Source organism: Gymnoscopelus microlampas, assembly GCF_963454915.1.
Source record: "Gymnoscopelus microlampas genome assembly, chromosome: 2".
Lineage (NCBI taxonomy): Eukaryota > Metazoa > Chordata > Actinopteri > Myctophiformes > Myctophidae > Gymnoscopelus > Gymnoscopelus microlampas.
This window is the reverse complement of record NC_139939.1, coordinates 21,263,910-21,288,909: the sequence shown is the minus strand read 5'-3', so window position 1 is coordinate 21,288,909 and position 25,000 is coordinate 21,263,910. Positions and strand designations below refer to the sequence as shown.

Below are 25,000 nucleotides of genomic sequence, written 5' to 3'. Positions count from 1 at the left end.
GAGTTACAAATGGATAAATGAACACTGAGGATTTGACTGTGCACGTTGCCTTGGTCTGGGTGGATGGAGGGTGGGGGGTTGGAGAGGTGCTGGGTGTAGGAGACTGACGAAAACATCAAAACAAAACTCAACGCTCCAGTAAGTACTACAAATCTGACCCACAAAGCTGCCTGACCCCTTTATTCACTCTCACTCTCACATGCACACACTTGTTTTACCCTAACACACATACTGTACACACACACACACACACACACACACACACACACACACACACACACACACACACACACACACACACACACACACACACACACGCTCGCGCACATGCACATAAAGCTGTGAGGGGGTGGAGTCAGAGTTATTGTTCTTCCTGTGGCTCGAGGTGGCCTGACCCCAAACCCTGCTGTTCAGACCTTGTTATTGGCTGCCTGTTACCGCGGCAACAATCAAGGGCAAGCCCTCCTGTGACAACAATAACATAGACGGTTAGTGTAAAAGGACCACACACATACGCACACGTACACGCACGCACGCACGCACGCACGCACGCACGCACGCACGCACGCACGCACGCACGCACGCACGCACGCACGCACGCACCCACGCACGCACGCACGCACGCACACACACACACACACACACACACACACACACACACACACACACACACACACACACACACACACACGCATGCACATGCCCACACAAACACAAATAAATAAATCCATATTAATACACACTAACTAACTAACTAACTAACTAACTAACTAACTAACTTACTAACTAACAAACCAGCTAACTAACTAACTAACTAACTAACTAATTACTCACTAACCAGCTAACTAACTAACTAACTAACTAACTAACTACTGTAACTAATTAACTAATTAACTAAATGTTATTTGATTAACTGGACATATTACATTTGTTGTTGCTTAACCCTGCAAGGCCCAGATTCTTTTCAAGTTGTGATGATTCCTGGCTCTGTGGGGGGTATTTATATGCAAATATCCTGGCCAAAGGCATTGTAAGACTAAACAATAGGACCCAATGAGGATTTAGAGGTGAAAAAAATAAAAAATAACAGAAAAGAAAAATGATTTAAACTCATTTCTTTATAAAACATACATGTGATCGTGCGATCACACTGGGCCTTGCAGGGTTAAAGGACCACTTCATCCATTTTTTACCTGTGTTCATATAATTGGTCCTCACTAATGCTATACTTATTCACCTGTTTCTTGGCTGTGTGTTTTCCACTTCCTGTCGGATTTCATTGGATATCATTAGTCATCTGACCGGTTTCATTGGATTTCATTGGATCAAAAGACAGGAATTGGAACACAGTGAAAAGCCTAGGAAACAGGTGGATAAGATGGCACCATTCTGGTCAGTATCATGTTAGTATCATGGTCAGCATCATGGTCAGTATCATGTCAGTATCATGTATCATTTTTCTTTTAATGCAAAGGAGCTTTATTGGCATGAGAAAACATACGTTTACATTGCCAAAGCAAAAGTGGAACAACATATTCAAAACACAACAATGTATGTAGGCCTCCAATTAAATATTAAATATAAATGGGAATAAATAAAAGTGTAAACAGAGCTGTGTTACATTGCAACTTAGAGGGAGAAGACTTTCTTACGAAACTATATAAGTTGTGCAATTTATGTCAGAAATAGTTATACATCCATATAGAATAGATTAGCTTGATATAAACATTTGAAAGTTGACAGCACTATTTCAATGTTTTGCATTCACTTGGTTTAAAACCTTTGCGATAAATTGCAGCAATTTATTCAAATGCACTTAAAGGTATTGCTCTGTTCATATGAACAGTATTTAAATGTACCAACTAAGGTCATTTGGTGTAAACTAAACAGTGCAGGGATACACACAATGATTATATTGGTATTCCATTAGACATCCTTCTCTTGTCACAACACAGCGCGCTCTCTCTCTCTCTCTCTCTCTCTCTCTCTCTCTCTCTCTCTCTCTCTCTCTCTCTCTCTCTCTGTGTCCATTCATCCAGCAGATAGACCTGCATTATGTTCACATCCTCTCCTTGTCTCTCATTAAATAAGGGAGGTATATGAGAATTGTTTGTGTCCTGTAACTGTGGTTGTAATGTAGTTATACAGGTATGAACTTCATGATCTCTCTCTCCCCCCTGCCCCCTGTTCCTCTTCTTCTTTCCCTTTTATGGAAATAACAAAAACGATGGTGCTTGCACAAAAACGAATTTCACCCACTGTTTTACACCTGTAAACCTGTAATATGACAATAAAGTGACTGTATTCCACAATACACGCACCAGTTGCAAGTAGTGTAATTCTCTATGGAGCTGAATGTCAGCTAACATGCCTAAATGTAAAAAAGGTATTGGAACAGTCAGCCATGATGGGGGGAAATACATCTCTGTAGCTGTACCATATGTGTGCCTGCCTATACAACTTTATACGGTCATGGCTTGATAGTATAGACTTTGTAAAATAACTAAAATATTATAATTATTTGTTTGGCTGTACAAGAAGCACAAGTCAGTCAGCCAGGGAGAGGGCAGGATATAAAGATATGTAGGTACGTAGACTGCTGTTCTTTTAAATAATACCGTCTTCCCATTTGTTGTAGTACATTCTGCCCTGTTAAAGGAGTCAAATTATTGAGAACTGAGATCTAAACTGAAAGTAGAAATTTGAGTATTGCACATCACACATAGACAGCATCAATAGTCAACAGTGAAAGGAATTGTCAGCTACACTGTAGTGAAAAACTATCGCCATCAGGTGGACAAATTATTGAACTGCATACTGTATATGGATAACAAAAGCAGGTTTAAATTCAAGGCAACATGTTCACCCTCCTACAGAATAACTCCAAGGCAATTAATGACCCCAAATAAAATGGCAAGATCCGTCAAAGACTGCACCTATGGGTTTTTACACAGTTAAATTAGGAATTGGATGCACATTTACTTAGCATCCAATGTCTGCTTCAAATAACGTTATAACTGTTCAACCAGTGGGTGTCTGTCCTACACCAGTGGTTCTCAAAGTGGGGTCCGGAAGACAACATAAAACGTATGAATCGTAGCTTTAATTAAAAAACATAATTTTTAATGAGAACAATTAGTGGTGTTGTATAGTCGCCCTGCAAGCTCGAGTGTTTATGTAGCCTACATATTTTGTGCTTTTGAAAATGATGAACAATGATTGAAAATGTATTGAGAATAATATTGTTTTGGTGGTGGGCTGGGTTGACAATAATTATTACAATACTGACTTTAGAAATTGTGTTGTTTTACTAAATCATATTTGGTCAAAGAGACAATATTCACTGAGCAGAGGTGACAAGTTCAAGTTCAGAATCAAGAAACAAAATCACAAAAACACAACACAGACTATCACTCATATTATGAACAATACTTTATTGATCATTCATATAGGTCCTAAATATGTGAATATTGATGTATAGGGTTGCATTAACTCTCCCTTTATTTTTGTAAGGTCCACATGAATGATTTGAAATGCCATCACGTTTTTTCCAAATAATTGTGTGTAGTACCTGGCAATTAGACGTGAACCAGATTATAATAATTATTTCTGATTAGAGAAGGGGGGGGGGGGGGGGGGAACTGTTAAAGTTTACATCATTGTGAATTCTTTAAATCACAGCTCATGCACACAGAGGTAAATTCCAGCGACGTCTGGATTAAAACCACAATGAGTCTGATTTCAGGCTGTGGACTATGTTTTCACTTATCATTCTCTCCTTTACTGGCCAGAACATCTCCTTTGGACAAAACACCATGTGTTCTTTGTAACAAAGAGGTCCTCCGTTACTTATAATTGACACTAATTTGCACTTTACTCTTTTGCACAGTATATTTGCACAAGGATATTGGATCATAAGAGGAATGTGCAATACGTTTTAGTGCAATATAATTTGCCAATATATATGGGATGTTGGATCGTGATTTTAATACTGCTTATGTCTGTCTGTTCCAGGGTGTTCGGGCAAAAGAGTCCCCAGGGTGCCCGAGCACCATATATGGGTGGACTGGACCACAGTAGAAGAGAGAGGGGGGTTTTGTGTTGTATATTGGAAGCTGCTAATAATGTGATAACGTTTGTTTTGCCATAGGGTGCTTAAGTTATATGTTTTGCCAGGGTTATTGATTCAGATGTTTTAATGGAATGTGTGGTTTAGATTTGTTGCATGTTTGAAGTAACCTGCAACATGGTTGAACCCACACTGATTGACTCACACTGATTGGCTCAGCTGAGTATAAAAGGCTGCCAGAAACAAACACACTCAGTTTTAGTTGTAGGACAAGGACATGGTGGAGCTGCTGACCACCATGCCACCTTCTGCTGCTGATGCCCTTAACCTGTACACTTTGGATGAATAAAAGCACTTTGGTTTTATATGCAATGTGCTGTTTCCAGCCGCTTATTGGGCCAGTCCTTTACATTCCTTATAGGGGTATCAGAGATCTCATCATTTTACTGGTTATCATCATAGAAATATCAACACTGCTCAGTTGGGATAACAACTTTTTTATGCTGCAGCTATATGCCAGTGGTGGCCTTGATCCAGTCTAGGTAATAGCAGACATCCATAAAGAATGCTTCCATTGTGCCTACTTCAGCTCCGTCCGCAGCATGAACCCCATAAAGCTTTTTGTTCTGGACCACTCCTCCACCTGAGTCACCCTGAGAGAGAGAGAGAGAGGGGGGGGGGGGGGGGGAGAGTAAGCAATACTAATTGCAACTTCTGAGAAACATACAACTCTAATAGTCTACTTTTATTCAACATGATTACAGAAATCAAATTACTAACAAACAAAAAAAATGTTTTTCAAGAAAGATTTCACCTCAAATTGATCCTGTTTTTTGTGAGAATTATTGTGACATTATGTAGAAACTGCATTTCAAACTTATCTGAAATACTTAAATTCAATTTTATTTCAGCATTCACAAATGCACACACACACACACACGCACACGCGCACGCGCAAGCGCACGCGCACGCGCACACGCACACGCACACACACACACACACACACACATAACCCGGGCCATGACAAATTGAGGAGGACACGACGGTAGTGCAAAAAATAACAATACTTTTATTTACAGAAATAACTAAATGAAACATACAAAGGGTATGAGGTGTTGTCAGTGATGTCAGCAATGCGTGGGTGTGTGATCAATGTAGTGTGGGGTGTTGTAGAGAGTGTGTAAACTCAATTAAAGGGAACTTGAGGGAAACACACAAAAGGGTGCGGTCAACTGGAGAGGGAGAGAGTGGAATGGCTGGCCGTGGGTGCACCCACTCTTTTATAGGGCGGCTGGGAGCACTGGCCAGGTGATCAATGCACCTAATTGGGAACCCCATGTTGGCCCAGCGTTACACTGACACACACACACACACACGCACGCGCGCACGCACGCGCGCACACACGCGCACACTTGCGCACACGCACACACTTGCACACACGCACACGCACGCACGCATGCATGCACAGGACAGGGAGGTCTTTAGGCCTGCAGCCTCAATTCAAATGTCTTATTTAACAAAGGATGTTATATATGTTTGCTTTGCTTACAATGTCCGTCCAGTCAGTTAGCTTTATTCAAATATCAATGTAAAGCAGTGATCATGTTGATCATGTCTTATGAGTGTTAGCAGGTATAGCTCTGGATAAGAGTGGCATGTTAATGTGTACAATAGGAGACATACATTAACCAGTTAAACCCCAGCATAGTATGGAGATAGAGACAGAGAGGAGAGGAGGGGAGGTCAAATGTGAGTGGACAAGAGTGGAGTGGAAGCCAAGAATTTCAATGCCCAAATGAACTTGTGATATATTCATGATATTTATGTTTCTTTGCACCATGAACAAGCAGTTTCATGTAATTGGTTTGAAATAAGACCATTATATTAAATAATTCGCCAGAATTGCAGGTGTTACTATGGAATTAAGCTGGAGAAACAGCAGCAAACCTACTTTGTAAACATGAAGGTAACCGTAAAATGCAAACTTCACACAGAAGGTGAGGGGCTTGATGTACTTCATTGTGCGTGACACTGGTGTGCAACTAAGTATACATCCAGTTTTACAGTGCATCACCATGCTACATGTATAGGCCAAAAGTAACTCAACCAGGGTAAGGGGTGGCGGGAGGGAATGGGAGAATTATTGTGTACTGTGGGGTATGTATCTGCTGTACACCTGTTTCTCAAATTATAAAAAGTAACTCCTGCCCTAATAATTCATACCCTAACAAGAAATCAAGCTATATTAGTATGATCATGTTCTATAACTTTGTCTCTTACACAACCAAACCAACCAGATGTTGGTAGAAGCAGAATACCTCCAGTATTTAAAGTCAATTTAAAGTAATTTATTTAGTGTTATTATTTCCTCCTTATTTATTCTCATCTGGAAAACATAAGTGAGTGTTATCTTCCATCAGAGAAAACTTTAAATTTATATTTCTCGGTACAGGCTTTGGGCTATTGAAGTTTAGGCTAGTAGCCTGGTCGTACAAGAGACTTGGAGTATGATGTATTTTACAATGCAACAGGTATACTATTACATTATGCAGTATGACTGTCTTATTGTGCACATTGAGAGAATATTCTGCTCAATGAGTATCCTACTATAATTCTAGTAACCTCTGTAGTGGTGGTGAGTACGTGAGTGAAGATACCCGGTTCTCCTCACTGGCTGGACCAATTGCTCTGATTTTGCACACAGCCATTGACCATTACCATCTGAACGCAACTGTGAAGCCCGTTTTTCAATTTCATCAAATCTCATCTTCTTATTAGCGTTTTTGTGTCAAACACTGTTGCCATGGTTACGGGGCTGCCCAGCTATGGGACGAACTGCCTCCCGGGTTGCCAGATCATGTGCGCATATCCCCCCACGGATGCGCTGCGCCGACCGGGTATGGTCTAGTTATTCAAATTCATCTTGAGGGTGAGTCAGGGACAGTAGAGACAATTCCATTGCTGTGGTGAGTGATGTAGGGATTTGACACAATAGAAATCCAAGAAAATTGGATTCAAACCCACATCTGCTATTAGAAAGACTATAATAGATGTTAAGAAGATTCCCCAAACCTTAAATTTAGTAGTTTTTCCTCTAAAATAGAACCTTTGATTTCCCTTTGATGTCTGCTGCACAGCAGTTGATTGGTAATTTAGTTGCACCTGCTGCTGATTTGATTTGTAATCCCATGCACCTATAAAACAAATGTTTGGTCAGTGTCTCAGGTCTGGTGCAGAGAGCAGCAGCAGAGGCTGCAGTGTGTGCGTCCATTCTAAGTAAGTTTGTTTTGAGTTTGGATATGTTTGATGTGCAGTATAATCGAATTATGTTTGTTACTTTGATTACATGTGGGTAACTTTTCTCCTTCTGTATTTTGTCTGATATACAGAAAACCACACAACTAAAACTGCATATCCTGTAACCCCCTGCACAGTGTGAGAAATAAAACAAACAAAAGGAAAGAAGTGCGTCGTAATTTGCGCACCACGGTGATCACACCTACCAACCTACACCTTCCACTATTGAACATTTTTACAATAGATGTATTTATGTTGTATTCAGTTACCAGGTGAGCCACCATGATGTTAAACATGCTCAAATGCTCAAATGCACTGCAGCTATTTATATACATGGAGGCTAGAGATAAGATTTGATATTGACAGGGGCAAATCTTGGAGGAAATTTTGAATATATATATAAAATAAAATAATACATAACAGCTCCCAGGAGTAATTGGTGATTAACATTTATAATTATAACATTTTATAATGTATTTGATACAGGTCATTGTCCTTTTAAGTGAAATGTTGGTGCCTTTAAACCTTTACTTTATTATTGTGTCGTGTGGTGTACTTGGTACTGGTATTGATACTTTCACTTAAGTACAAAATGTGAGTACTTTTTTCACCACTGCATGTGCTTGACATTCTACAGTCACAGTGAGCAGGACTGGTTTTCCTAAATATTTTAGGTGCTCTTGTTCCCCCTAGTGGGTAAAACAGGGGAAACACCTCTAGGCAGACAACATTTAGACATCTGAGTTAATTAATAAAGCTGTATTATTTGTTGCTCTATGGTCATTTTCCTCTCCTCTCCCCTAGCTCCCTCTCCTCTCCTCTCCTCTCTCCTCTAGCTCCCCTCATTTAAAAAATTCTCTTACCACAAGTGCTATCAGAAATATAAGTACTCAAAGCGTATTTGGACTTAGGGTATACATTGCAAGCAATGTGTAAAGTTGTGTTATTTGTACACAGATTCAAGAGACTGAGCTGTTATTGTTTATAAAACCCACATAGGGTGGAATAATAGTGTTACGGCCCTAGCCGTATGGTTATATTATGTGTGGTTATATTTTGGTTATATGTCTGTGCTATGTGTGGCTTGTGTTATATTGTTGTCTTTCTGTGTTCCATATAAGGTCATGAGTGGTGGTGGAAGCTGTGAGTCTGAGTCTGGGTGTGGTGCTGGTATGAGTGAGTGAGTGATTGCCTTCCAGCTGTCCAGATTGACAGGTCCAGCCTCTGGCCCTGTTCTCCTGCTCCCATTCGTCGCCCCTTTGTCTCCGCCCTAGCCAGGGCTGGCTGTTCTCTGAAGCTCACCTACAAAAGCTCATTCTGCTCTGTCTGTCATGGGGACTGGTTGCTCTCACTTGAAAGAGCTGCAGAGATTCAATCCCTCTGTCTCCCCGAACCCATGTAGCCTGGTCTGATCTGTTCTGTTTTGTTTTGTTTCTGTTTCTTCGCCTTCTGTTTGTTCATTTGTCCATCAGTGACTTTTGATTCAATCAGTTATTTTGTTTGTTCTTTAGCTACTTTTGTTTGTCCTTCAGTTATACTTTTCAGTTTCTTAGTTTAATCTATAATTTAATTATAGTTAAACTTGTTGCTTTTTGCCCAGTATTATTTTGAGTTAAGCATTGTCTTGTAACTATTTGTCCACTTCCATTATTTCTTGTATTTAGTTATTTACTCGCCTTGTAGGGGTGTTTGGTCTTTTTGTTGGTTAAACCACTTTGTTTTTGTATATTCTTTAGTTAGGTAAGTAAGTTTAGTAAATGTATATTTTTCTTTTGTTAGGTTTAGGTTGGGGGTAATTTTCTTTATTAGGCAGCCTTTTTACAAATGTAAACCGGCACCCTGAAGTTCTTTGGCACTGGTGAAAAAAAGACAAAAAGAGTTTGAAATCTCTGCATAAAAAAAGGAAATAAAAACAATCCATTTTTGAAAGCGACTTTGTCCTCCATTATTATGTCACCTCCCCTACCCTAGACAGGGGGTCGTAACAAATAGTAATAACTAATATAATATTACAATGTTGACTTTATGTTGAAATTGTGGTGTTTAAATTTCAGATATAAAAAAAAGATGCATTTAGAAATTTCACCAGTGCAACACAGACCCCCCTACCACTCATAGCTATAACACTATATAGTTCAGTGGTTCTCAAACATTCTCATGTCAATTTTCCTTGTTATCTATTTCCTCTGGAGAGATTTTAAGACAACGCTTGTGTTCTTTATAGGGAGATCAGAGATCTCATCATGTTATTGGTTATCATGATAGAGAAACCAACACTGCTCCGACGTTGACTTTACAACTTTGCCATGTTTCAGAGATTGTTTCTCATGGTGTCCTCGATCCACTGTTTGTAATAGCAGACATTCATGAATCGAACTGGTCCACTGCATACATATTTACCACTTTCAGAAATAACGCCATAAATCTGTTTGCCATGAGTCGGGTGGTCATACACCACTGAGAAAAAATATCTCAATCAGTTCTACTGCTATAACAAGATTTCATAAATTACAAAGCGAACAGTTTGCTAAGTTATTGTAAACTATCAGCCTATTCAGCATGCAAATTGGTAACGGTGTAACTAAGTCGGGAATGATGCATGCCACACACAGACGGTTAGGCAATATCCTATCCAGTACCCAGTGCAGTACCCATTACCACAGTAGTAACTAGAAAAGTGTGCTCCTCAGAGCACAGATCCCCACCAGGCCGGGTTGCCAGGGCTGTGTTAATTGTGACCTGTTAAAGTGCCACCATGAGGCTGATTGACAGATCTTTTTGGGGCTACTGGGAGTGTACGTTGAAAGTTTCATGCCAATCGGGCAATTCGTTCATGATTTGTGGCATTTTGTGCAAGACGGGCCACTCCCGCAAACTTTGGATGCCAATCATAGACAATTCGAATGGAAGGTGAAAAATCTGACAGACATATCTTGATCATAACTACAGAGATAATGTGTACCGATTTGCATAAGGTGTGGACAAAATCTGTAAGAGTATAGTAGCAAAAGGATTGTTTTGCAAAGATGAGAATTAGTGAATGCAGAGATCAAATAGAATTCAGATGAATTATGAATTTCAGTGAGCAGTGAAATGCTCCTTTGACAGTTTCTACAGGTGCTGTGGTTGTGGAGGAGTGTAAATATTGTTGCATTAAAGTTTCAAAATTACTGTTAAATTAATGTATTTGTTACGTATGTCATTTATTGGCCAGCATAAATTGGATTGTAGAAGTATGTGAACATGTACAGTATACTCACTAGACATGCATCAACACCAGCACGACTGCCACAGAACATTCTACGCATGAGTTTTCTTTCAAGAAGAGGATTAGCATTCTCACAGGAAACAACATCCATATTTGCACATCGCAGTTTAAGTGACCGTGGCTCACCTGCTGTTGGGAATCAGAATCAATTTATGTCCACAGATAGGCCTAATGCAAACTGACTATTAAAATAAACTGATGTCTATTCAAATCTGTCATGTTGTACTGTAACTCTTCAAAGATCTTTTTTCTTTTTTTTTTAGTATGTAACTTTTTTTTTACCAGTCATTTCCCTCAGTCATTATACCAGCAATTATCAGCCACTGAAATAGTTTGGTGGTATTTACCTCAAACCTACACACTGCCCTTTGTTTTGGTAGATGGGATATCTAGTGTTTTTGCAGGTAAACGCCACCACACTACTCTGATAACCTGCTGATAACTGCTGGTACAGAGGAAAATGGTGGTTAAATAATGTATTTATTGTTTTGTTACATAAACACAAGGCAAAGTTTCATACTATGCATTTAAAAAAAGGAACATTTTCTCAACAAAAAGTAGCTAGGTATTGCAACTGCAAAACAATCCAAAGTTATTGAGAACTCACTGTCTTCGTTTCCAGTTTGGTAGTGAAATGGACCGTAGCCTGCTACTTGAACTTCAGAGTTAAGAGGTAGTGGAGCATGCCTGGGGTTCATAGGACAGTTTGAAGGAAGCGGTATGGTTGGAAGCTGACCATGGTCAGGGATTTTCAGTAGCATGATGTCATGCGGTACCCCATCTGCGCTGTAGATGTGATGTGATTCGATTGCTACTTTCTCTCCCTTCTTTCCAATGCGCAAAAAGGTCCATACCTTGCCTGGTGGGTGCTCTTTTACTTTTGCACGATGCTCCCTGTCAAAATATGTAGAAAATATGAAGATCTTCACTCCAAAACACTGCATTCCAATGTAGGAGATACATGTCACATCATGATAGTTGCTTAAATCTATATTTAACAAAATATCTTTTTTTTTCTTTCAGGCAAAGGTTTGAACAAGGCTAATTATTTCAGTTGTATTGTTTAATCAGACAATATAATGTTTGTATTAATTAATTAATATCATTAATATTAATAATAATTATATGATCTATGTTATTGGAGAAGCATCACTACATCAATAATAAAGCAGTGTATCTGTCGCAGAAATGCTACCACAGTAGACCTACAGCTAAATGAACAGATAAGAACTAATTGGATACTCGTGTCTAAAAGATAAAAGGTCAAATTAGTTAAATTAATTGTTTCAATTTTCAGTTTTCAGTAATTTTTTTGTGATTAATATAGAGCAGCTACATATTAAAGTAAACACACTCTCACCATCCAGGGCCATCCTTCCAGCAATGAGCTGCAGTTAGAATCCATGTAGCATTGATCAGAGAGCCTCCACATCTGGTTATATCTGTCCCATTGTCAAATTTCAGTTTAACATGGTACTGTCGTTCATTATCATCACAGGGTTCACTACCAGCAACCCTCTTTTGTCTACTGCCTGTTGTGACACCTGTAGAATGACAAGAACCTTCACCAATTGATTTGCTCATTGACAAAAGGAATCTGATGTGGGCACCTCAGATTGAGGTGGCCAAGATTGTAATGTAATAATAATAATAATAATAATATTAATAATAATAATTGCTAAATAATAGTTTTGCAGCTTAAATACAGTACAACAATACATATAGGCCTACATTGAGAAAGAGAGAATGTATTAATTTGTTCTAAAACATTAGTTGTTAACTGCCGAAGAAAGTGAACAATTCATATATTGTAGCTGTAATTTAAAATAAGAAATGTTTAAAATAATAAAGTAGAACATGGTGACCATGGTTGAATACTCACCAGCCCACAACAGCAGAAGGAACATGAGTGGAGTCATGTTTGTCACACTGCCTTATGTTCCAACACATAAGGTGGTGAAGTGTGGAGGTGGTGGAGACTGGAGAAAATTGGTGGTTGATACTGTATATGAGCTTCTTTCAACCACCAATCACCATGTCCACCTTTATCACCAAACATTCCATTGGCTGTGATCTTTGCAGGTATGCAAACTACTGAATGCTTAAAAAAATATATAGTTTAATCAAACTGCAATTTGAACTCTTTTAACCACATGTCTCTATTTTCAGGAAGAACATTCGGTGAAATGGTAGATTGACAAGCTCAAGAGCTACAAGTTGAAGTTATAGCAGATCTGTAAGCTCACAACGTGTCACAACGTGACACAACACAACGCAACGCGTCTGAGATTGTATATCGGCTTTTTCCGGCGACGAGATTTGGTGTAGATGTAAAAAGGTATGTGAACTAGCATAGATAGACCCTTGGTGGGATTCCAGTCAACAAAGTCTATAGGCTTTAAGTGGTTTTGTCATTTTTTTTTGTGGCAGTTGTATTGAGACAATTAATTGTGAGAAACAATCTTTTTCCGTCATTTCAATGTGTCCAGTTGTAAAAAACATTTTTAATTAAGATTCGAGGCATTTTGTTTTGTTTTGTAAAAATCACTGTAAAAACCTTAACAACTATACAACCCTGTATACTTTGTTGTACATCAAATAGCGTACTGTAAGTAGCAGTAACACGTTGTAGTAAGCTTGTAGATCTGTCGAATGATCATCTATTTTCACCTGTTATGAAATGCCCAAAATTGTGACTGGGAGGTCTAGTTTACTTTAAAAAAATACAAAATGAATGACATTTCCCAAATACTTTAACCAGGAAGTGAAACATGTGTGTGTCAGTGACCGACTGAACAGCCTCAAACTTGATGTATGTGTCCCATATGACCCTGGAGTGTGCAGTGTCAAGTGGCATTTTGGTCAACCAACATGTACAATGACTACATCAGGCAAAGAAGCATTGCACAAACGGGTGGGCATATATGTCCAACTTGCATCATTCCCGACCTACGTAGCACTCGAGTAAGCTGGCCGGCTGAGATCGAAGGCCGCAAAAGGCGCTGGTCCATATATTAGGAAATTACTGGAATAGTACAATGCTATTTTTACCGGCCTTCCCTAAAGGATGAACTGAAAGATTACAACCTATGCAGAATGCTGCATGTTATATATAATTAATCTACACAATTATTGTTCTACCATTGTTCCTTGTTATTCTACATAACGCCTATTATATATAGGCTTTGCTTAGAATTCGCTTGCAAAACACTATCAGCTGCATTTAGGTGTGAAAGGTGCTATAGTGAGGATGACTATAATGAATATTATGTTTTAAAACATATAGCATTTTGTAATGAATCTCTTCATTTTATAACATCAAGACACATCAGAACGGAGTTCCTTTGTGTTTTGTTTCATGTGCATGAATCTGATACTGTATCAGTCAACTTCTACTTTATTTCAAAGATGTTCATTCACTCAGGACAGCTAGAAGCCTCAATTCAAATGTCTTATTTAACAAAGGATGTTATCTATGCTTGCTTTGCTTAAATTGTCCTTCCAGTCAGCTAACTGTATTCAAATATCATGTTGTACGTGGCTTAGGTGTGTTAGTAGGTATAGCTCTCGATAAGAGTGTCATGTTAATGTCTAAAATAGGACACATCAAGGAGATAGAGACAGAGAGGAGAGGAGGGGAGGTCAAATGTGAGTGGAGGAGAGCAGAGTGGAAGCCAAGAATTTCAATGCCCAACTGAAATGGGATATTTATGGGATATTTATGATAATGATGTTTCTTTGCACCGTGAACAAGCAGTTTAATGTTCAATTCTAAACATTTTGTATTGTCATCTTAATTAATTCATTAACTAATTTGTGCTCTTTCTGAACAGTCCTCACACACTGCACAGTGTACACTGTGTTTGTTTATGTGTGCTGCCTGTTTGTGTACATCATGACTTGGTGCGTGTATGTGCATCTGCAACACACAATCTGCTAACTATTTTACAGTCTACCAGCTTTCACAAAGCGCTCTTATGAAATAGAAAGAATGCCACTGCACCCTAGTTCTGATGCAAAGTTTATTTAACCACTTAAAACCTATTATACTTTATTGACATAGCAAAATATAGCATCTATCTACAAGCAATCCCTAGATTAGGGATGCCATGTTGAAAGTGGTTTATATAAAAGTAAAGTCAATGTTTCTGTAGCAAACTGCTATCATCAGGGTCAAGGGTAAATACACTTGACCATGTTGAATGTCAGGCTGAGTTTCAGCCTCTTGAAAGCAGAACAAGGAAATGGGACCCAGCACATGACTGGATGTTTGCTAGGCAGAGGGGAATGATGTGGATCATGTCCAGTGGTGGGAAGTAACTAAGTACATGTACTCAAGTACTGTACTTAAGTACAATTTTGAGGTATTTGTACTTTACTGGAGTATTTCCAATTGTCTATACTTTTACTTCTACTCCACTACATCTGAGGCAAATATTGTACTTTTACTCCACTACAATTATTTGAAAACTTTATTTACTAGTTACTTTTCAGATATAAATTATGATATTATGAAACATATATTAACCACTTTAGCCCTATTTTATACATAGGCTATTTGAAAAAAGCAGATCTACAAGCTGACAACGCGTTGCATCGCGACACGTTGTGATCTTGTAGATCAGCTATTTTCAAACATTTTAGTACTTTTACTTCTGGTACCTTAAGTACATTTTGATGCCAATACTTTTGTACTTTAACTCAAGTACATTTTTATTTCTGGACTTTTGCTTGTAACAGAGTATTTCTATATTGCAGTATTGGAACTTTTAATTAAGTAAAGAATTTGGGTACTTTTTCGGTGAAGCTGCCACGTTGTAATAGAGATGTACCAATACCCTTTTCTCCTTCCTGATACCGATTCCGATCCCCGTAACTTGCATACGGGTGGATACCAAGTACGGATACCATTGTGTAATTTAAAAAAACATTGGACAGTGGTTCTCAAAGTGGGGTCCAGGGACCGTCAGGTTTCCTTGAGGGGGTTCCAAATGGACCCTTACAAGTCTGTAACTCTGAGAATGTCAGGGGTCCATTTGGTTCCATTTGTACACTCTCAGAGTTATGGGGGTCCTTGAAATTCAAAAGTTTGAGACCCACTCTAGGAATTAAAAGAGAATCCATTAATCAAGTGCAGCTCCCAGTTAGTAAAATAATAATGTAAATTGTACAGTAAGAATTTCAAACAGTATATTCAAAATATTACTGTAAATTAAATCTCATCAAGTGATCAATTACGTAGATGGTATCGGAATGGCATAATCGCCGACATCTATACCAGCATTTTAGGCAGTATCGGAGCTTCTCCGATACTGGTATCGGTATCGAAACAACTCTACTTTGAAGTCCAGCGTTTATGTGACGTTTATAAATATCTGCTTCAAGCTGCTTCAAGCTTGAGATGAAATATTTCAACTTTTTAAGTGAGCGCTTTGCCGTTTTCAGCCGGGGGAAAAAGCCTCAGTGGACACTAACACATACACACAATTGCTCTCCCTAGTGGGTAAAATGGGGAAAAACACCTCTAAGAAGACAACATTGACTCATCTGAGTTAATCAATTTGAACATTTATTATTTATTGCTCTGTGCTAGTTTCGTCATACAAAATGCATACAATGCACAATCATGTTTATATTAAAAATGAATTACATATTATTAGTCATATTAATAATAGTGTGACCCAAAGCTGCTTCAAAACGTGTATATGAAAACAATATTAGCTACCTTTGGAATGGCTTTAATTGGAATTATAGTTAAATTGCCCTCTGAACCATCTCTGGCTCACAGCCAAGCTTTGCTATAATGATTCAAGACTTTCTATTGGCTCACGGCATAACTCAGTGAGTGATTGACAGCCCCAAAGGGCCACTGAGAGAAGAGGCACTTCAGGTGTGGTCACTGTTGATCTTCATTGGCATGGTTACGCATCCTCACCGCCACAGAGCAGGAGCAAGGCCTTACGGTAGTCACCAGAGCTATCTCCCTGTAACACACAGATTCACACAGAAACACATTATAGCAGCCGATAAGGTAATAACTAAATCGTTTTTTCTCCTTCTCTTTCCAAATCTTACGGTCCGTAAACGTTTTCAACTGCTGTGTCATAAGTACATCCACACAGAGCGCGAATATAACGAGGAGATAAAGCGACATTCTGTAATCATTTTTCATTGTGAGTAAAAGCATCAACCTGTATGAATGAGGCATTTAAACTGCTGTTCGTGTCATGAGTACATGTACACAGAAAGGTGAACAACATCATTATCTTTTTAAATTAGGTGGATTTTTCACAGTGGATAAAAGCATCAACCTGTATGAATGTACCAAATGAACAGTTTTTACATTGTTTATTCGTCACGCTCTTGGTGCATAAGGATCTTTAATGTGATGAAAGCAATAACGTAATAACTGACCAACATTTGTTTATTGTTTTTGTAAATTATTGGTGGGGTACAAATGTAGCAGCCAATAGTGTGTGTGTGTGTGTGTGTGTGTGTGTGTGTGTGTGTGTGTGTGTGTGTGTGTGTGTGTGTGTGTGTGTGTGTGTGAGTGTGAGTGAGTGAGTGAGTGAGTGATCATACCATGATCATGGAATGCAGGGAGCAGGCAAACATCTTCCTGAACTCGGTCCTGATGTCCAGCATGTCCACCTCACTACGAGACACCATCACCCTGATGAGTGTCTGGTCATCAGTACCCGCACCCTGAAACACACACACACACACACACACACACACACACACACACACACACACACACACACACACACACACACACACACACACACACACACACACACACACACACACACACACACACACACACACACACACACACTCACAGAATGTTTATCAAAGTCACACACAATCACTGTGTGTCAGTTTTAGTACTGACATAAACATAAACATTGTGTAACAACCTATATTGTTCCAGCATGGGTTCAACATTGTTTGCAGATTGGAATATATGGCAAGGATGAGGTTCTGCAGTACTGTAGGTATCAAGTGCTACAGTATCTAATCAAGAAGTGGGCCAGCTGGAATAACTTATAACTCTGAACTCAAGCAGCATACCACTTTATAGTGTTGCCTTGCTTTCTTTTGAGGTAATCCTGTGTGACTTTGAGAAAGGCAATTTGCAATGATGTCTGAACTACAAGAAAGATGCACATCTAGCGTCCAGTCCGGTGCACTGTCTGCTTAAAATATTTGAAGATTTTGTTATATTGTATAAACAACTACCATACAGATTGGTTAAAATGTTATATCTGTACTGTACATCTACGCTAATAGTGACAAAAGTTTTGTGCTTAAACTCGTTTTGAGTCAATAGACCTCAGAAGACAGAAGTGTTAGTTGTGACTGGGCAGAGAGGAACTGGGGTTAGTTGATTTATTTAACTTTATTCAGACACAGTGAAGAGAGGGACAGGAAATGAGCACTGACAGCAGGGTAAAGACACACAGCAAATGGTCATGGCCGGCCAGACGTCAAACAGAAGACACACACTGCTGAAGGCATTTTGCTCCTATGTGGTTGCACCATAACCGTTCAGCCATCAGGTCGGCTAGTTGATATTGTTTTGTTATTGATAAGTTGACACTATTTGAAGTATTGGTTGATTTGTACAGTTAATGAGCCAGGCATGTTCTGTCTAAAAGACTAAAGGTCGTTTCAGATGGGGAGCGGTTGACGCGCCGTAGTAATTCATTTTCAATGAGAGGCGGGCGATTATTTGGGACACGCAGAGAAGTTGAGAAGATGAAATTCTCGCGCTCGTGCTCGTTTCGTGCACACCCGTGGGCGGCAAGAGCTGGATTGTGGTCAGCTTTTTTTCCCCCGCTACGTGCAGGGGGACAAAACAACAATGATCGCGGCGCGATCCCCGCTGATCCAAGGGAGAACGCCCGCGTCACTCGCTCCCCCGTCTGAAACAACCTTTACACTTTCAGTAGTCATTGGTGCCCTATGAGCCAGAGTTGTGACGGCAATAGAATGTGTGATGAACATTATTGTAAATGTAATACAGTTTTATGTTGATCTGGGTTTGACGTATTCATATAGTAGTTGTGTACCTACCTTCATGGCATAATACAGAGTCTCAGCGAAATAGGCGGGAATACTCCTAGCACACTTCACTATGAGAGAGAAGCAAAACCCATTGTTACGAGTGACAAGCTGTGTGTGTGCATGTGTGTGCGTGTGTGCGTGCGTGCGTGTGTGCGTGCGTGCGTGCGTGCGTGCGTGCGTGCGTGCGTGCGTGCGTGCGTGCGTGCGTGCGTGCGTGTGTGTGTGTGCATGCGTGTGTGTGTGTGTGTGTGTGTGTGTGTTCCATACCCACGGCCAGTAGAAGGTCCTCCAGGTGTCCAGATGTCTCTCGCTTAATGCTCTCCTCCATTTCAAAACCTGACAGCTTCATGTACGCATCAAACACTGAAAACACACACGTGCAAGTGCACACACACACACACACACACACACACACACACACACACACACACACACACACACACACACACACACACACACACACACACATGAGGTACATTTTTTAAGATAATAAAACATGGCACTCAAATTGTGCCATAGTCAGCATTCAGCCATCATACAATCAACCAGCAAGTGCGTCACCACCAAATCCGCGGCCCTTTTTGGAGGCATGCTCCCCATTGTAACCTAATGCTATTTGAAATAAATTAGCTTATATTCTGTTTCTATTATACTGTATGTCCAACAACCTGGAAATATTTTCATTTTCATACTAAATTGATAATGTTTTTGTTGAGAACGAGATTTGTGTAATAACATTGTTTACATTAAATAAAAAAAAGCTCAGAATATTTCCAGGTTGTCAGAAATATAATCGGGAAGAATATTGGACAGGACTGTCAAAAGAGATCATTTAGGTCTAATAGCATAGGCTTACAATGGAGAGCATGCCCCCCATGGCGGTGACGAGTCAGTTTCACTCTCTCATGAGCGAGCTGGGACACACACACACACACACACACACACACACACACACACACACACACACACACACACACACACACACACACACACACACACACACACACACACACACACACACACACACACACACACACACACACACACACACATACACACATACCTTTCCTCAGATGTTCGGCACTCCGGTTACCCAGGATTTTGATGAACTCTGTTTCATCAGTACCATACTTCTCCTCTCCTGCCTTGAACAGAGTCTGAAAGCACAGAGACACACTTACTGTACGCACCACATAAAATAACACTTCTACTGTACCTACATTATGTATAGTAGAGGTGTGGTAACACTTTCTCTCCACTAGATGACGCCAAATTCTCAAAACACACACACACACACACACACACAACCACCCACCCACCCACCCACCCACACGCGCGCGCGCGCACGCACGCACGCACGCACACACACACACACACACACACACACACACACACACACACACACACACACACACACACACACACACACACACACACACACACACACACACACACACACACACACACACACACACACACACACACACACACACACACACACACACACACACACACACACACACACAAGCAATAGGCTCCAAGCCCAGTTTTTTTTTTATTGCATCATCATGACACACATGTGACAGAGTCACACACCCCTGGGCAAGCCATAATACTCAAAGACAGCATTAACAAACAGGGAGCTAAATATTCATTAGTTCTCTCTCATAAGGCAGTTATTACAGACTGATATATTATACAGTCTGATTATATTATTACGGTCTGGGTGACATAGAGACATATCATTCACCCACCAATGCAAAAACCTGGCTTCATTTCCAGGCAGAGGTGCCTCAGGCTTGGCCGGGGCCTCAAATGAACACAATCGTTATGGTAACTGTAGTCCCAGGTGTTCAGAAGGTGGCATAGTATTACCCTTTTCCAGTTCGTTTTCCCATAGCTTTATTTGATTGGCTCAGCATTAGATTTGCCAATCAAATGAAGCTATGGGAAAATTAACTGGAACAGGAAATAAGGTATGCCACCCACTGGAAATCGTGGGACTACAGTTATGCAGAGTCTATTTTTTTTAAATACTTTTATTGAAATTAGTTCATATTACATGTAATGTTGCAGTACACATATTGTTGCTTTGGTTTTCTTTTATTTTGTATATATACGTTACAACCTAAATTAAAATGCAGTAAACAAAAACATGATTACACAAATCTAGCGTCCCCTGCTGATTGGACAGGGCTGTGAGGGACATGGCATGAGCCTGTGACAAAGCTCAATACACAAGAAAGAAAAAAAAACTTTAAACCAGAGGGCATCTCACTCACTCACCTGAGCGTCAGCTGCTATGTTTCCTTCCTGAATGCCCTGCTCCCTGCTGGCCTGAGGACAGATAGAAGATTACTGTGAGAGGAGAGGAGAGGAGAGGAGAGGAGAGGAGAGGATATGAGAGGAGAGGAGAGGAGAGGAGAGGAGAGGAGAGGAGAGGAGAGGAGAGGATATGAGAGGAGAGGAGAGGAGACTCACTTGAAGCAGAATGACCAACAGTCTCTTGAAGTGACCTGAGGTGTCTCCAGAAATGTCCTCCTCCAGGTTGTCATCATACCCTGAGACACACACACACACACACACACACACGCACACGCACACGCACACACACACACACACTTTCAGTTTAGATCGACATTCACAACTTTCTTTTCAGGACTTGTAAACGATACATCTTCTCTCGTGTGGGAGAGCAAATTGCACTTATGAGCTTGAGGCAGTAGGCTACTACTAGGTGTGTAAACATTGCAGTGCCTTGTCGTCGAAATGTGCTACACAAATAAAATTGCCTTGCCTTGTCTTGCCTTACTAGTCAACCAGTAGGTGTCATACCTATATTTCTCAATGTAATATTAGGGAGACCATTTCCAATCAATCACTGCAGATGTACTACTGTAGTTATAGTGTACTAAAATACTCTACCACACAGACTGGCCAGTATAAAGCGCTGTTCATACCATGCACAATAACTATAACGATAATTATGTGAGCATCCACACCCCGTGGCACCAAAAACCCACTGCACAGTCTAAGGAGGCAAGATAACTAGTTGTAGACTGAGGTAAAGTCAGTTAGCCTACCGGCTAGCGCTCTCTATTAATAATCGCCTCCTCATCTCCGTTCATAATACAACTCACTGATTCAGAGGGTGAGCGAGACCGATAGCATCCCAGATGTCCTTCTGATGGGTTTGATTGGCTGTCAGTGTTTCTATCGTTCATGAAATCACTCTGAAATGGATCCAAACGATATTGTTCACGGCTATCGTTGTCATTGCGGCGTGGACTCAAACAACATGGATGCACAGGATCCACTGTATGTTGCAACAGGACATTGCAGAACCATTTCAACATTACACAGCTGACTCTAACAACCTACACTGAGAGAGACATAGGGTCCATGCTGCTTACTCTAAACTTGTGTGTGTGTGTGTGTGTGTGTGTGTGTCTGTCTGTCTGTCTGTCTGTCTGTCTGTCTGTCTGTCTGTCTGTCTGTCTGTCTGTCTGTCTGTCTGTCTGTCTGTGTGTGTGTGTGTGTGTGTGTGTGTGTGTGTGTGTGTGTGTGTGTGTGTGTGTGTGTGTGTGTGTGTGTGTGTGTGTGTGTGTGTGTGTGTGTTACCCTGTCTGTAGGCAGCCACGATGTCTTTGACCTGCGCTGCTGTTCTGGAGGCCAAGATCTCCACCAGAATCTTCTCATCAGTCCCTGCCCCCTGCAGGTCATAGGAGGAACAGCTGTGATCGCTCTCTCTCTCTCAAAAATCTGACACCACTAGTCAAAATACTTCTATTTTGCGTTTGTTTAGAATTATAACACACATTTTCAGAACATCTTTTGGTATGCCCTCCTTTTGCACATGCATTCGAGCTGGCATGGACTCTGATGATCTGATGATGAACTGATGATGAACTGATGATCCCTGCATGATTTGATAATTGGTCCAAAGAGCTTCTTTTGACGTCACAGGATGCTTTCTCAGTCTCCAAGAGCTCTCAATAAATGTCCCATGGGGTTGAGGTCAGGTGACTGTGGAGGAAAAAGTCCATGACCAGTCCACGGACTCCTGGGTCTTCTTAGGTCTTGCTTTCTCAGTCTACAAGAGCCACCATACGTTTTCAATGAGATTTCCAGTAACTGGATCAGTTGTATACAAAGCACGATCAGGCAGATCAAATGTGACCACACCCAAAGATCAATACATGAAGCATAAGACTGATTTGTTCTAAGTTGCGTGCGGGTGTCAATTACCGAAAATAGCAGATCTACAAGATCATAGCGCGTCGCAGCGTGACGCATTGTGGGCTTGTGGATCTGCTATTTTCTGTGTGTGCAACTAAGCATGAATCAGGCTTTAGTTCTATGAGAGATAGAAAAGCAATTCCATCAAAAATACTGAATTTGCTAAATAAAGAACGCAAGACTCCAATCAGCTGAAAATGTCAAAAGAAAGCTGTCTTGTAGTGCAGTGGTTCTCAACCTTTTCAGGCCGTGACCCTCCAGAATAATCATATTTGAACAGGGGACCTCCCACCCTGTGAGTTTGACTTGGTTCCACAGATAAATATTGTGAAAATAGCCACGTGTTGTGAGCTTGTAGGTCAGCTATTTTCTTTTTCTTTTTTGATAATTTCGCCAATGTCTGACCAGTTTTTGGTATTTTTTCAATTATTTTTATTTTTAGGTATTACCTTAAATTGTGACTTACTGAACCACTGTTGTAGTGGATGAGAAATCAGACCAAACGCTTGGAGCGGGCTAAGAAATACCAGCATTTTTAATAAAGAATCCAAGGGTGATATTTATGGCAGCAAAATCAGGGTGTACGTAAGGAGACAAACAGGAGAGAGAAAATGACAGTGAAGCATGGTAGTAGGAAAGTGTAGGGATGTTTTGTCTACGCTGGGAGTTGTACACCTGCACTGAATTGACTACACCCTGAACAAGAAGTACCACTCCATTCTACATGCTACGCCCTCTGGTTTGCACCTTTGTAGAGAAGGATTCGTACAGCAGAATGGGTAAATAATGACCCCAAACACACCACTAGGCTTAGCACAAACTACTTGAAGACCTAAGGTCACCTGACCTAAATGGTGCATTTATATAGTGCCTTTATCCAATGCGTATTACATTCACCCATTCACACACACATTTACACACAGACGGCAGAGGAAACCGACCTGCTCATCGGGAGCAGTTAGGGGTTCAGTGTCTTGCTCAAGGACATTTCGACACTAACGCAGGGGGAGCCTGCGATCGAACCAGGAACCTTCTCGAGTGGCTGCTCTACCTCCTGAGCCACCGCTGCTCCCTCAAGCCAACTGATCATTTATTGGAGTCTCTTGGAAATTGAGAAAGCTTTGAAGCATTCTGTGACGTCACAAGAAGCCCTTTGGAACATTGTCAAATCATGCAGGGATCATCAGGTTTAGTGGGGTCTATTCCAGCTCGAATGCATGCTGTCATTAAAGCAAAACAATTATCATTTGTAAAATTTACATTCAAAACAAATGCTACAGTGTTTAACAATATGATTCACATATCCAGTCTGAACAGACCACCAAGTCAAATCTTGCAAACTTACATGGCCAATAAAAGTGATTCTGATTTGATAGATCTCATCAAATGCAGCACCTACAACTACAGTACCTTAATGGCATCACGGAGTAAGGTGACGTCATAGTTGAGAGGTGGGGTCATCAGTGCAACGACAAGGGTCTCGAACTTCCCTCCCAACTCAGACTTCAAGTCGTCAATCAGATCCTGAGAGAGAGGAGGAGAGAGAGAGCTGTGTCCTTTAGATTAAGTTATTGAGTATATTTAATATTTTATATTACAGCTTTTATACCGAACAGCTACCAGGATAACTCCAAAAGGTGGAGAAAAGATGCTCAGCAGACTAAAACGAAGAAGAATGGAGCTTTTTGTGAAGCTTGTAGATCAGCTATTTTCGGCGTGCGTCACTGGCACACAACTGAGTTAGTTTGAATAAGTATGTTTAAATCACCTGAGACTAAAGCTGTCTAAAAAAACTCGCTAACTGCTGCATATCACTGTTATCATCGTCTCATTGTTTGTTATTCATTGTTATGTTTTCATTATTGCTATATTTCTTGTTAATCACTTATTATTGTTAGGGTGTATGTGATTCACTTGTTGTCTCTGTAAACGTAATGTTGTGACTCGCTTTATGTTATACATGCATGTTTTGGCAAAACAGATTTTATCATGCCAATATAGCATTTTGAATTAGAATGAGAGAGAGTGTGAGAGAGAGAGAGAGAGAGAGAGAGAGA

General features: G+C 40.3%; 1 protein-coding gene across 1 annotated transcript in view; it reads right to left on the bottom strand.

The window, feature by feature from the left end:
* Positions 1-16,190: 16,190 nt before the first annotated feature.
* anxa5b (annexin A5b) overlaps positions 16,191-25,000 on the bottom strand; it is a 15,540-nt gene continuing 6,730 nt past the window's right edge. The window contains exons 5-13 of the mRNA XM_084079821.1: positions 24,354-24,467; positions 22,326-22,416; positions 21,186-21,265; positions 20,991-21,041; positions 19,768-19,861; positions 18,972-19,067; positions 18,714-18,772; positions 17,217-17,339; positions 16,191-16,618 (exon numbers count right to left, since the gene is read on the bottom strand). Coding sequence (XP_083935947.1) covers positions 16,556-16,618; positions 17,217-17,339; positions 18,714-18,772; positions 18,972-19,067; positions 19,768-19,861; positions 20,991-21,041; positions 21,186-21,265; positions 22,326-22,416; positions 24,354-24,467 — 771 coding nt within the window. The 3' untranslated portion in view covers positions 16,191-16,555. The remainder of the gene's footprint in view (positions 16,619-17,216; positions 17,340-18,713; positions 18,773-18,971; positions 19,068-19,767; positions 19,862-20,990; positions 21,042-21,185; positions 21,266-22,325; positions 22,417-24,353; positions 24,468-25,000) is intronic.